Genomic DNA, 13154 nt, shown 5'->3' on the forward strand with positions numbered 1-13154 from the left:
TCTCTCAAAGATGTTATGCCGCCATCACTGGGGTCAAGACTTCTCTGGACACTGTGGCTATAGATGTCAACCTCATTAGGGCGGATATGGGCAAACTAAATGAAAAGGTCGAGCAAGTGGAAATGACGACAGCTAGCTTAGTGGAGGATGTCACACAGCTCCAGGGGGCGGTGAAGGAACTGCAGGACTTCCGTACCTTTGCAGCCCTCAAGTTGGACAGTTATGAGGGTCGCCTGCGTCACAATAACATACGCATTCTTGGGGTTCCGGAAAATTCCGAGGGACAAACGCCGGACCTTTTTGTTGAGGACCTGATTCTCAACCGCTTGCAACCCAAGGGCCTCAGTAGGTTTTTTGTTGTCGAGCGTGCCCACAGGATCCCGGGCGGCCGTCCCAAGCCGGGCGCTCCCATGCGGCCCATGTTGGCGCGGGTCCTGAACTTTCGGGATAGAGACGTCATTCTTCAGAATTCCAGAGCAGGAGCCCCCCTGCGGTTTGAGAACTCAGACATATCCTTCTTTCCGGACTTTCCCCAGCGGGTGCAGCGACAAAGACGATCCTTCATGTCGATCAAGCGTGTCCTCAGAGATCGGGGAATGAAGTACTCCATGTTGTTCCCTGCCCGCCTCCGGGTTGAGGCGGAGGGGAAAGTGTGTTTTTTTTAACATCCCGAGGCAGCTGCTGACTGGATTGAGAGTAGAAGTGCGAGGAGTCCAGCTGATCGAGGTGGGGGTGACATTGACAATAGCCCATCGGCCTGAGAACAGACTTGCCCGAGAGTCGGGCTCGTACCTTTGGAAGTGCGTGGTGGGTGGCTAGGAGGTTTCAGGGGCCTCCGCCTTTTGGTAAGTGGACTTACATGGGCCAGTATGACCTGAGTAAAGTGGGTACACTGTAGATTTGCTGGGCTGGGTGGGGGCGGACCACCTCCTCCCCCCCCCCTCCGAGAGTTTTTCTTTCTCTTTTGAATAGTTTCTAGGGCGACAGGCACTCTGCAAGTTTTTCATGGGCAGTTTTAAGCCCAGTGGGCAGGGCAGCAGGGTTGGGGGTAGTTGGGTGGGACTGTTTTATGTTTGGTTCGAAGTTTTGATTACGTCAGCAACTGCAATTGATACAATGCTCCGGGAAGTGGGGGTGACTGAGGGAAGTTCTGATACATTTCGACATGGCACCAAAGGAGGATCGAGGGGTTAAACTGTTGAGTTGGAATGTCAATGGGCTGGGGGATAAAATCAAGCATAGTGTTGTTCTTCAAGGAATTAAGCGTTACGCCCCTGATATTCTCCTGTTACAGGAAACCCATTTGGTCGGCAACACGTGCAGGGCGCTGCACAGAGGGGGATATGTCTTATTGGCGCATGCAGGCTTTACCACGGGTTCCCGGGGGGTTGGTATAATGATGAAAAGGGCCTTTCCCCTTGTAGTGCAGAATACATGGTCGCATACTAGAGGTCGGTATGTTGGGGTTTCGGGCGTGTGGGAGGGCCACCCGATTACCTTTCTGTCCGTCTATGTACCCCCGGGCCTCCAGGCAACAACGTTCGGGGACTTGGGTACACTGCTGTTGGAGATCCCAGAGGGTCTCTTGGTGTTGGGAGGGAACCTGAACTCAGTGGTTTCGGGGGACCTGGACCGGCATCCCCCCCGGGCCTTACCCCGCTCACACTGCTGGCTGCCTGACTTCCTGGAATCCCTGGGGTTGGTGGATGTATGAAGGGTCTTTCACCCCGATGCTTTGCATTATACCTTCCACTCTGGGGCGCATGGGAGTCTATCTAGAATCGACTATTTCCTGGTATCTGCCTCCCAAATTGCCCATGTTCAAGAGGCAAGACATCTGGCTAGGGGCATTTCAGATCATTCACCGGTCTGGCTCCATGTGGTGCTAGGCCACCAGCAACAGGGGCGAGTCGCCCCCATCAATCCATGGTATCTTTGCGATCCACATGTCCGCCGGGAACTGTGTGGGGTCATGGATGGCTATTTCAACGAGAATGAAGGCTCGGTGGAATCCCCGCAGATGCTCTGGGAGGCATTTAAGGCAGTGATACGGGGTCAGGCCCTTTCCTTAATATCTGGGAAGAAGAAGGAACAACGCAAGGAGTTGTTAGCGCTGGAGGTAGAGGTGGACACACTGGAAGCAGAATTGAACGTAGCGGTTACGCCAGACAAGCTCCACATTCTCAAACTTAAGCAGCAGGAATACAGGGTGATTGCGACTGACCAGGCGAAGGCCATGGGGAGAGAGGTTCAGGGGCGTTTGTATGAGTTGGGTGATAAGGCAGGGAAACTTTTGGCCTGGTTGGACAAGAAAGAGTGGGCAAGCCGACTGGTGCCTGAACTTCGAGGACGGGAGGGTGCCTCCCTGTCTGACCCGCAGGCCATCGCAGACTGCTTTGCGGCCCACTATCAGACTGTCTATACTTCGGCTGCCCCCTACCCTATTGAGGACTCCCGCCAGGTGATCACAGATATCACTTTGCCAAGGCTGTCAGCAGTCGACCATGATTTCATGGAAAGGGAATTGTCCGACGACGAAATTGGGGCAGCGATACGTTCGCTCAAACCTGGTAAAGCCACCGGCCCTAACGGACTACCGATTGAGCTGTACAAGCTCAAGCCGGACAAGCTAGCCCCCTATCTGAGAGCCATGTTTGAGGGCGCGAGGCAAGCGGGAATATTGCGCTTAGACCAACGTACGGCCACAATCATCACTATCGAATGACCCTATCTTTGGGCGGTGTTAGAGAAATTTGGATTCAGCCCTAAATGTATACAGTGGGTGCAGTTACTGTATTCACAACCTATGGCCCAAGTGGTGGTTAATAACAAGAAATTGACTGCCTTCGAGCTGGGAGGACCGGATTTCTCTCTATGCGGACGACATCCTCTTGTACATGTCCTCCCCGAGGAAATCACTGATAGTGGTCTTGGATATTTTCACGACCTTTGGACGGTATTCAGGCTATTCCATAAATTGGAGCAAGTTCCTCCTATACGTGGTGGCGGGTGAGCCCCTGCGTCTACCGCCTGGGTGCCCACTGCAAATCTGCACCGAGGGGTTTACCTACTTAGGCATTTTTCTCAGTTTAGATTCCTCTCTTCATTACTCTCGAAACCTTCAGCCCCCCCTGTTTCAGCTGTGCAAAGACATCTCCAGGTGGAAGGCACTCCCCCTCTCGATGCTAGGTAAAGCAGCCCTCTTTAAGATGATGTCTCTTCCCCGATTCCTGTATGCCCTTCAGAATTCCGTGGATCTGATACCCTCGTCATATTTCCGAGAGGTTGAGAGCCTCCAACGGGACCCGTTGTGGAATGGTAAACCGCGCATTGCTCTCGGTAAACTCTCCCTAAATTGGTATGATGGTGGCATCAGCCTCCCAGACATACGATTGTATTTTTGGGCGTCCCACCTGTCCGCCATCAACCACTGCACATATGTTCAGCCATGGGTCCCGGGATATAACATGGATAGGTGGCTCCTCCCGGGGGGGACCTTTAGTAGAGCCCTTTATTCTAGGCTCCGGAGCTATCCTCTTACAGGCCCCACGAACCATTCAGTACACGTGTGGCATGCGGCCACCAATCGCTAAGGCTGGAAGCGGAAGTTGATGCTAGCAACACCGCTATGGGATTCCAAGCAACTGGGTGATTTATGGCAGAGTAAGGGATTTGACAAGTGGGATCTCATTGGTATTGCATGCATAGGGGATCTGTGGGATAAATCTGATATTAAGTCTTTTGAAGCGCTACAGCAGCAATATAGCCTGGCCGAATCCGAGCGCTTCCGATACATACAGGTTCAACACGCGCTTCGCACACATTTATTGCCCGGCACCATGCTGCCGGAATCCTCCCCACTGTAAGATAGGATACTAGATGGCCATCTCCCTGACAGCACTATCTCTCTGATATATAAAAAGCTGGTAAATAACGTCTTGGATCCCCTCCTGGCGCTTCGAGAAAAGTGGACCAGGGATGGCATAGAAATGGATGATGAGGAATGGCAGGAGGTAGTCTCCTCTCCCAGGGTGGTAGCAATTTCAGCTCGCCTCCGTCTCGTCCAATTAAAACTCCTGCACCGTATCTATGTAACAGGGCCCCAATTGGTGCGAGTGGGAAGGGCGGAAGAGGGTGCCTGCAGGCGTGGTTGTGGTCAGCTGGGGACCTTTTTCCATATACTTTCGGAATGTACACAGATCCAAACCTACTGGCGTGCCATTCATGACATTATTAATCCTGTTCTGTCGACGCAGCTTCGAATGGAGGCCCGTAGGTGTCTCCTGAACATTTGGGAGCCGACTCTGGGGCTAATGTTTGCCAAGAGGAATACTGCCCAACGGTGGGGAGCATTGGATCCACCCAAGGCACGGGATTGGGAAAAAGACATGGATAGGGCAATGTTCAGAGAGAAGACTGTATATGTATCACGAGGATATCCCCAAAGATGGTCTCGTGTGTGGGGCCTGTGGAACTCCCACTGTGGAGATATTTGTCAGCCCCCCCTTAACCCCTGCATGTGAGAATCCCCCTTCGCCCTAGACCTTCCATAATGCACGATGGTGAGTGGAGTATTGCCCTCTGAGCAGCTGATGCCCATTGGTCTGTTCCTCCTGTATGATCAAGCAACTGCTGATGTATGTTTTTTTTGTTTGTTAAATAATAAAAAATATATTTAAAAAAAAAAAAATGGCAAACGTCCCTATTGCCTCCCCAGCCTTCTTCTTTGCCCCCTACTGGACAGATCTGCACAAAACCATGAAGAACCCAAGTGGGTGAACCTTTTTATTTGACACATTTGTACATATTCTTCAAACCAAATCAAATGTATTAGCAAAACAAAAAGTGAAAAGTCTGACTTAACTACAGCTACACATATGCTATTGCTCCTTGTATAATGTAAATAATGAAGTAAACTGTAATAACATGCTTTAAGATATATAATTGTGTTTGCTTTGTAGCATTTCCACCTCAATTCGAAATATTTGGCCAAGTCCTAAAAAGGCCACCATAACCTAGATTTTCATTGAAAGTTGTGTGTGAAAGAGTCTCTTTGTAGAGCACTACTTGTTGTATTTTGGAGATAATACTTTTTGTAATTCATAAGCCTAGTTGCAGCCATCTATCCCTTGAACAAATTGTTTCTGGCACCTGTGGGTCAAGAAATACTGAATATTTTGACAAAATGACTGAGCTCTTTTTTCAGGTTTTGAGCCGCATATCACCTGAAGTTAAATTTCCGCAGACTATCTCATAAAGAGTAGCTCTGCAGCTTGCATCCACAGCAAAACCCTCACGGACAGAGAGAGCAGGTTTGTATTTACTCTAAGGTTGCCCCCTCTTCAGGGAATGAACCTATTTAGTATTCTCAGGTGTGGGAAAATATCTTCAAGGATTTAGTGAAAACTCCAAAACTGAAAACTGTGTTCTCTCACCTACATTTGCAGGTAGGACCTATATGAAATGCTTGAAAATGTGTAAATTCGACCATACTTGCTGAATTTATTGTTTGCCCAAATGCCATTTCTGAGCAAATTGTTTTAATTCATTTTCTGTGCCTCAGGATTGGAAATTTAGCCTCTCAAATTATTTTTGTACACATCTGTTTTAAAGTTAGGTGTATTAACAAGTTTGTGAATTGATCCCAAAACTGATTGAGAGCTACTCCTCCACACAACACTGGGCTAGAGTTTAATCTCAATTGTATCCTACGTATGAAATTGATCTTGGAGTCTAAGTTCAAGTTGTGAAACTTCACTTTATTTATAGAGGTTGTCCATTGGTTTTGGTGGAGAGGCTAGGGTGGATTCCTGAGCATCAGCTTTCACATTTGGGTGTACCTAAGAGATTTCATACACAGTTTTATTTTGTCATTGACTTTTCCCTCAAAGCGCATTTTGAAAAAAATCTAGTGGTGACCTAGTGCTAAGTAAAACATTTGATCTAGTTTACATTTAGAATTATTACTGTGCATTTGAAAATGTTAGCACAAAGCCTGTTTTTCACCTTATCCATGTCAATTTCATCAGCCTTTACATCATGAATTATTTTTTATTAATTTCTAGGCGAACATATCATCATTTAAGAAGAATAGTAGCAGTGGTGACGTTCATAGAAATGCTGGACCTGGATTTTTTCAAAGACAAATTTGTGATAGCAGGTCTTTAGGAGATAAAGAAAGAAGTGAATTATTTAGGGAAACCAGGCATGCAGCAGTTCTAGTGGTATCTCTGGTATTTGAAGATAATTCATCACAACTATGCCCGGGAAAGGTTAGTGGAGATTTTAGGTACGTTTTCTGCCATATCCATGTGATACATATTTACCCACAAACACTAAGGTCGGGAGAACCATTAGGTATGCCAAAAAATATTTGTCCTTCTCCAGAGTGGAACTGGGGTTATTCCTTCAGCCTTAAGAATGAAGCAATCACCATATGTGGAACTAAAATCACTACAGCAACACATCATCAAATACATTGAGGAAAAGAAAGGGCAAGACTCTGCAAAACATAATTGAAGGTTCTTAGTGCATGGAGGTTTAGCACTCCCAAATGTGATTACATACTAGCAATCTGCTCATCTCAGATCATTGGTAGAACGGTAATTTTAAGAATCAGAAAACAAAGGCTCTTTATGGACAGAGTAGTAGCAGGTAGGGATGTCCGGAATTTACCATTGATACTCTGACCCTGGAGACCCAAATCGCTATACATCTCAGATATGACTAAGAAAGCTCTGGAGCTCTGGAATCCCACATCCACTCCACAGTGCCTATCCACAACAGTCGCTCTGTACTCACCGATTCATGCGAACCATGAATTACACCTGGGGTATGAAAAAAAGGCTCCCTTAAGATACATGATATGTTTCACAAAGGAACAATTTAATCTTTTAATGATTGCAAAAGGGAATTTAAGTTAACTGAGACAGATAGACTAAAATATGCTCAATTAAAGCACTGGGTCATGCAGCCGGGGGTTAAGAAAGCTGCAGTCAGACCCCTAATTCAATTTGAAATCATGCAACAAAGGGCTAGATTGGGGCTCTGTACCAGATACTGACCGTAAACATGTCTGGACCAAAATGGCCCTACCACAAGGCATGGGAAACAGACTTAGAGCAGTCATAAAGAGTAAAGGATTGGGCCTCATATTGGCCTACCATCCATAAAAAATGTAAAAGCCTTCAGCACCAAGAGGCGGAATATGAATTGCACTTGATGCCCATTAGACCATATATCCTGTCACTTCGGTATGCTGTTGGAGAAGTGGGGTGGAAAAAAGGCACTTTCATTCTTATCTGGTGAGAATATCCCACAATATAGCTGTTTGGGAATGAAATACTGAGCCACATAGACTTTATTTTGGGAGATAGTATACCAAGAGAACCTTCAGTGGTATTGCTAAATATGACAAGTGTAGGAGAGTAGTTGAGGCCCCCTTTTGAATTATCAGTAGGAGTGTGTTATAATCATGTGAAGTCTGCACTGGCATATATTCTGTGTGATTAATACATGAAAAAGCAGAAAGAGGAGTACGAGATGTTAAAATATCCTCATGACTAACGTAAATCACATATGTACTTTAGAAATGTAAGTGGCAAGATTGTGCATTAATACTTAGTTGAGGGATAATAAATAAAAGTGTTTGCTAATTTGGTTTGATATTATACTCATGATACTAATATTTTAGGATTTGCCATTTATAACTTTTCGGGTACATACCGAAAGTATGGCTTATTTGCTTGTAGAAGAGCACACATAATGTAACCTGTGCATTGTTAAATTAGCTTAACTGTAGGCCTGAAATGCATTTCCAATTTATTTCCTAGCTAACGTTTGAATTTCGTATTTTGCTTGCATTATAGAATGTTGCATGTATCTGGTATTTCCACTGCAGGTGAGCAAGGCTTCATTAGTTGAGAGAAAAAGTTATTGTTCCTAGTAGATAGAGAGGCCTGAGAAGAAGAAATGACATAATGGATGAGGGACAAGTTATCATGGGAGAAGCTATATACCACCAAGGACGTTCAAAATCTCTCAACGTTTGAACATGGAGGCGGTGAAAGGAATTTGGAGGATGCAGGAATAATTGAAAAATACTTATAGTACTGTGGGAGGTGCCTTAATTCAGCAATTGCTTATGTTGTAACGTAGTTAGGGACAGCTGACACATTTGCTCTAGGACGCCTTGAGGTACAGACCTCCTCCCTGGCTTTTGTGGCTTTAAGCTACATGACCCCAGTTCGAATTACTTCTTTGGAAGGCACCCTATTCCATCTTTACTGAAACTTGTCTTAGACTGGGATTTCTACATCAGGGTAGTGTAAGGATAGTTAGTGACTTGTAGGGGTTTCTGAATATAATTTGGATGCAGCCCAATGTGAATTTTTGTCTTCTGATGTGGCCGTGATCCAACTAGCCTTTTTTATTTTGTTATATAGGGTGAATTGGTTTCAGAGATTTGGCTTCATCCTATTTACTTTGTACTTCTATAACATGATGCTTAGATTGGTGTACGTTAATCTGAGAGTTTGCAGTAAACAAACAAACCTGAGTTTAGTTGGCAACCTGAGTTCTTGCATAGCAGTTTGGAAGCTCTGGAATTTGGATGTTGTGGAAAGAAGTTTTTTGTTTACCTCTCATGCTGCACGACAAGAACCATTGACCAGGATGGTGAGGGGATGGGTTCCAGCTTTCTCACAAGTGATCACATGTGGGGGAGGTCACAGGAGTAGAACCTTGCAGGGACACTTAAGAGCAGCAAAGATACTGATAACATTATTCTGGGGGGAAAAAAAGTAGCACCGCCACCGGATTTATGGATTCATAGTCTGTGGCAAACAATGGCTCTGGAAAAAGCTGATATACAACCTGCTGAAGGACAGTGGGAAATTTGAAAAAATCTGGGCCACCCCCACCCCCGATGACCTACCTTAGCTCCATACTGATGAAGCACTGTACTCCAAGATTAGCCCTACCAATGGCACTGGGTCCCAGCCAAGAGTGAGATCAACATAGAAAGGGAAAGGGGTCCCGAACAGATGGTAGGGAAGAACCCCTTGACTGCCATTATTAAAGGAAGGAGGGTTGATTGGGTTGTACTTTCTCTTAATTTTTGTGTTGACAAACAAAGCACAGTAAGAAAGGAGTGGATGAGAAAACATGCAAGGCCCCATGGGGGAACCACACAGTAAAATGCGACATAACATGGTGCTTATGAAAATCACAATACATTTTGAAAAATAAAAATAATGAAGTTTCATACTTTTAGATGCTTCGATATTATCCAGCCAATATGACCTGCAGTAACAAAAATTGATTAAAGCCTCCTGCTTTTTTATGTTTAAGGTGACCTTAAGAACCCATACGTTTAAGGCTTATATTGCTTATATTCCAATGCATTGGCAGCTTTGATAGCTGGTTGGGTGACTGTGACTTCATTGGCAATGTCACAAGAATAGTTCATGCTGCTCAAGACGCACAGACCAGTCATCTGGTTAGCAGTACGGTTTGGTGTAGTTTCTCATCTCAGACACGTTAATAAACTACTGCAATCTCTTTCTGGAAGTGTTGTATCTTATTTATTGTTCTCTTTATTCCCAATTTTTCCATGATCGTTGAGCTTTCACTAGAAACTTGGTTCCAATTTATGAAATGTTTTTGCTCCTGTGCCCTTGCTAGGCTCCTGACACTCATGTTGATCTATGTCCTCCCTCTATATAATAGGTATTAGCTGACTTTGCTGTCTGTGCTTCTGCTTTTGGAGGTTTTGGACTGTCCATTATTGTCTGGTGCTGCACCCTAAAAGTTTAAGCACACTTTGGTCACACCACTGTAAGAAAAACATGCAGATTTGTTGAAAAAGTAGGGCTATTTCTAACATTTCCTATCCCTAGAAACATGCTAATGGACTGTTTGGAACAGTTACGATCTTTTATTAACTGGATTAACGTTCCAATGAAATTGTTTTGATATAAGAACGCAATGATCTTTCGATGTTCAAACAGAGAATCTTTTTTATTCGTCCTTCTTATTCAATAGCATCCACAAGACACGCGCCATCAAGATAGAGCCTAAAAATTGTGTTATCTTGCATGCTTTTTACTTCCCAAAGATGGAATCCAAATTTTGAACTTTGCCCAATTTCAATCACAGTGCCATCAATTGAGCGTATTACCCCTGCCCACAGATAATTTCATTTAATACCTAGTTCAAGGACCTTCTACTTCATTCACATATCTAAATTTGAAAACATAAAGCACTATGTACTCTTACATAACCTCGGTTTTGCTGCATCTGGTTTCTGCTAGCGTTCTCCCAACTGAAAGCCCAGTCTTGATTGGCACACATTTATAAGGTTCACTGATAGAATATCGACACCCAAAAAACCCCCACACAAATATAGAGTTTTAAATATCAATGTCCAAAAAAATCGACATCCTATATTTATAATGGTTAGTACTTAAATATCGGAAAACAATATTGATGTAAAAAATATAGTTGTACAAAATGTCGATTATAATATATGTATAAAAAAATATTAACTATTTTAAATAATACAATTAACTTAAAAAAATAAATTAGATTTAATATATATTTTAACACATTTAACAAATAAATGTAATTCAAAAAATGTAAACATACATATATAAAATGTAATATATATATATATATTTATTGAAAAACAATTAATAAACTATTCATTTTGATTTATTTGATAATTGTATATATGACAATTTACAAATGCATATATATATATATATATATATATATTACCTACTGGCGGTCGCCAGTAGGTAGTTATAGTTAGGACCACGTTTCCATAGGAAATCCGCAACATTCTATTTTGAATAACTTTGGCGCCGGTCGACGAATCCTCGCGAATTTTTCAAAATAGGTGGGGCGCTACGCTCCGCTCCTACCCTGAAAGTCTCGGGGGGATTCGTCAAGCGGGGGCTGAGATAAAAGGGGGGTCCCAAAACGCGTTTTTCCCATGCATTTTTCCATAGGACCTTTAGACAGGGCTACAGCCCGAACGGCTGAACAGAATTACTAGAAATTTGGCAGAGAGGTAGTCCTCAGGTCAAGGAAGTGCCTTTTGTAGGTTTGGTGTAAATCTGTTCAGTAGATTCTGAGAAAATAGCCTTTAAATCAATATATATATCTGAGCCAGCTTACGGTGCGCTTACGGTACGCTTACCGTACGCGTACGGTGGCGTGCGCGAGCGCGATTATGATTGGCTCTTAGATCTTAGTAAACATTCGAATCGGCCGAAACCAGGAAGCGGCGGCCGCCATTTTCTCTCTCGCACTGAGAGAGATGATTAACAAACAAAGCACAAAAACATTTAAAGGGGCTGTTTTGACAGCTCCCACACACATAGCCATGTACAGGGAGTCCCCAAAGTTCCCCTAAGGCCAAAAACAGAATTTTTATTTTTTCGCTAATTTTGCCGATTACGCTTACCGTACGCGTACGGTAACAAAATCTATAAAAAACTAAAATATCCACACTAACCCCACCCCGTGTGCAATTTGTGACCGAAGGTCACCAATTGTGCATGGCTTATCACACCAGTAAAAAACGAAAAGATTAAAAAAAAAAATATTAAAAAAAAAAATTATCCACACTCTCTCCACCCCGTGTGCAAATGGTGCCCGAAGGGCACCATTTGTGCATGGCTTATAACTACTGCGAAAAATTAAAATATTACCTTTAAAAACGAAGTGCATCATATGTCCTCCATGTGCGCACGGTGCGCGAAGCGCATCGTGCGTACATGGCCCATCTAGCGTAACGTGGGCACGCGGTGCGCGTAGCGCACCGCGTGCCCACCGTGTGTGCACGGCACTAACTGCGTAAAGTGGGCGCGCGGTGCGCGAAGCGCACCGCGTGCTCACTGTGCACGCACGGTGCGCGAAGCGCACCGTGCGCGCACGGAACAAACTGCGTTAAGTGGGCGCGCACGCCACGAATGGCGTAAAGTAACTTAGCATTTAAAAAACCGTACAAATTCACTGAAAAAACCATAGGTTTCACACACGTTATAGTTAGGAATTAGCATTTAAAAAACCTTGCAAATTCACTGAAAAAACCATAGGTTTCACACATGTTATAGTTAGCGGAAATTTTACTGATAAAAAACCAATGAAATTCCCCCGTTATAGTTAGTGCAGGCAACTATAACTCACGCGACCGCAATCTTCTGCTGATGACATATGTGTCTTTATGAAAAGAAAATATTTGTAATATATGTATAGCTAAAAATGTATGGAAGAAGACATGGGTAAATAAGTGTCTAAATACAGTATTAGCATCAGCAGAGGATTGCGGTCGCGTGAGTTATAGTTGCCTGCACTAACTATAACGGGGGAATTTCATTGGTATTTTATCAGTAAAATTTCCGCTAACTATAACATGTGTGAAACCTATGGTTTTTTCAGTGAATATATATATATATATATATATACCAATAACATCAAATCTAATTAAAAAAATGATTATATGAATTAAAACATTAAACTATTTAAAAGTCTTTGAACTTTTTTCCGCTTCAGTGAATGCAACAGTAGGTAAAGTGTTGGATAGCGGAGGGGTAAAAATTACTATTCCCACTCCAGTGAGTGCAACAGTAGGGAAAGTGTTGGATAGTGGACGGGTAAAAAATACTATTCCCACTCCAGTTTGTGCAACAGTAGGGAAAGTGTTGGATAGCGGAGGGGTAAACATTACTATTCCCACTCCAGTGAGTGCAACAGTAGGGAAAGTGTTGGATAGCGGAAGAATTACTAGAAATTTGGCAGAGAGGTAGTCCTCAGGTCAAGGAAGTGCCTTTTGTAGGTTTGGTGTAAATCTGTTCAGTAGATTCTGAGAAAATAGCCTTTAAATCAATATATATATCTGAGCCAGCTTACGGTGCGCTTACGGTACGCTTACCGTACGCGTACGGTGGCGTGCGCGAGCGCGATTATGATTGGCTCTTAGATCTTAGTAAACATTCGAATCGGCCGAAACCAGGAAGCTGCGGCCGCCATTTTCTCTCTCGCACTGAGAGAGATGATTAACAAACAAAGCACAAAAACATTTAAAGGGGCTGTTTTGACAGCTCCCACACACATAGCCATGTACAGGGAGTCCCCAAAGTTCCCCT

At 43.8% G+C, this 13154-nt stretch overlaps 1 protein-coding gene across 1 annotated transcript in view; it reads left to right on the forward strand.

The window, feature by feature from the left end:
• POLN (DNA polymerase nu) overlaps positions 1-13154 on the forward strand; it is a 2789368-nt gene that overhangs the window by 717350 nt on the left and 2058864 nt on the right. Inside the window, exon 7 of the mRNA XM_085643153.1 lies at positions 6066-6272. Coding sequence (XP_085499279.1) covers positions 6066-6272 — 207 coding nt within the window. The remainder of the gene's footprint in view (positions 1-6065; positions 6273-13154) is intronic.

Source organism: Triturus cristatus, chromosome 2_2 (assembly GCF_964204655.1).
Source record: "Triturus cristatus chromosome 2_2, aTriCri1.1, whole genome shotgun sequence".
Lineage (NCBI taxonomy): Eukaryota > Metazoa > Chordata > Amphibia > Caudata > Salamandridae > Triturus > Triturus cristatus.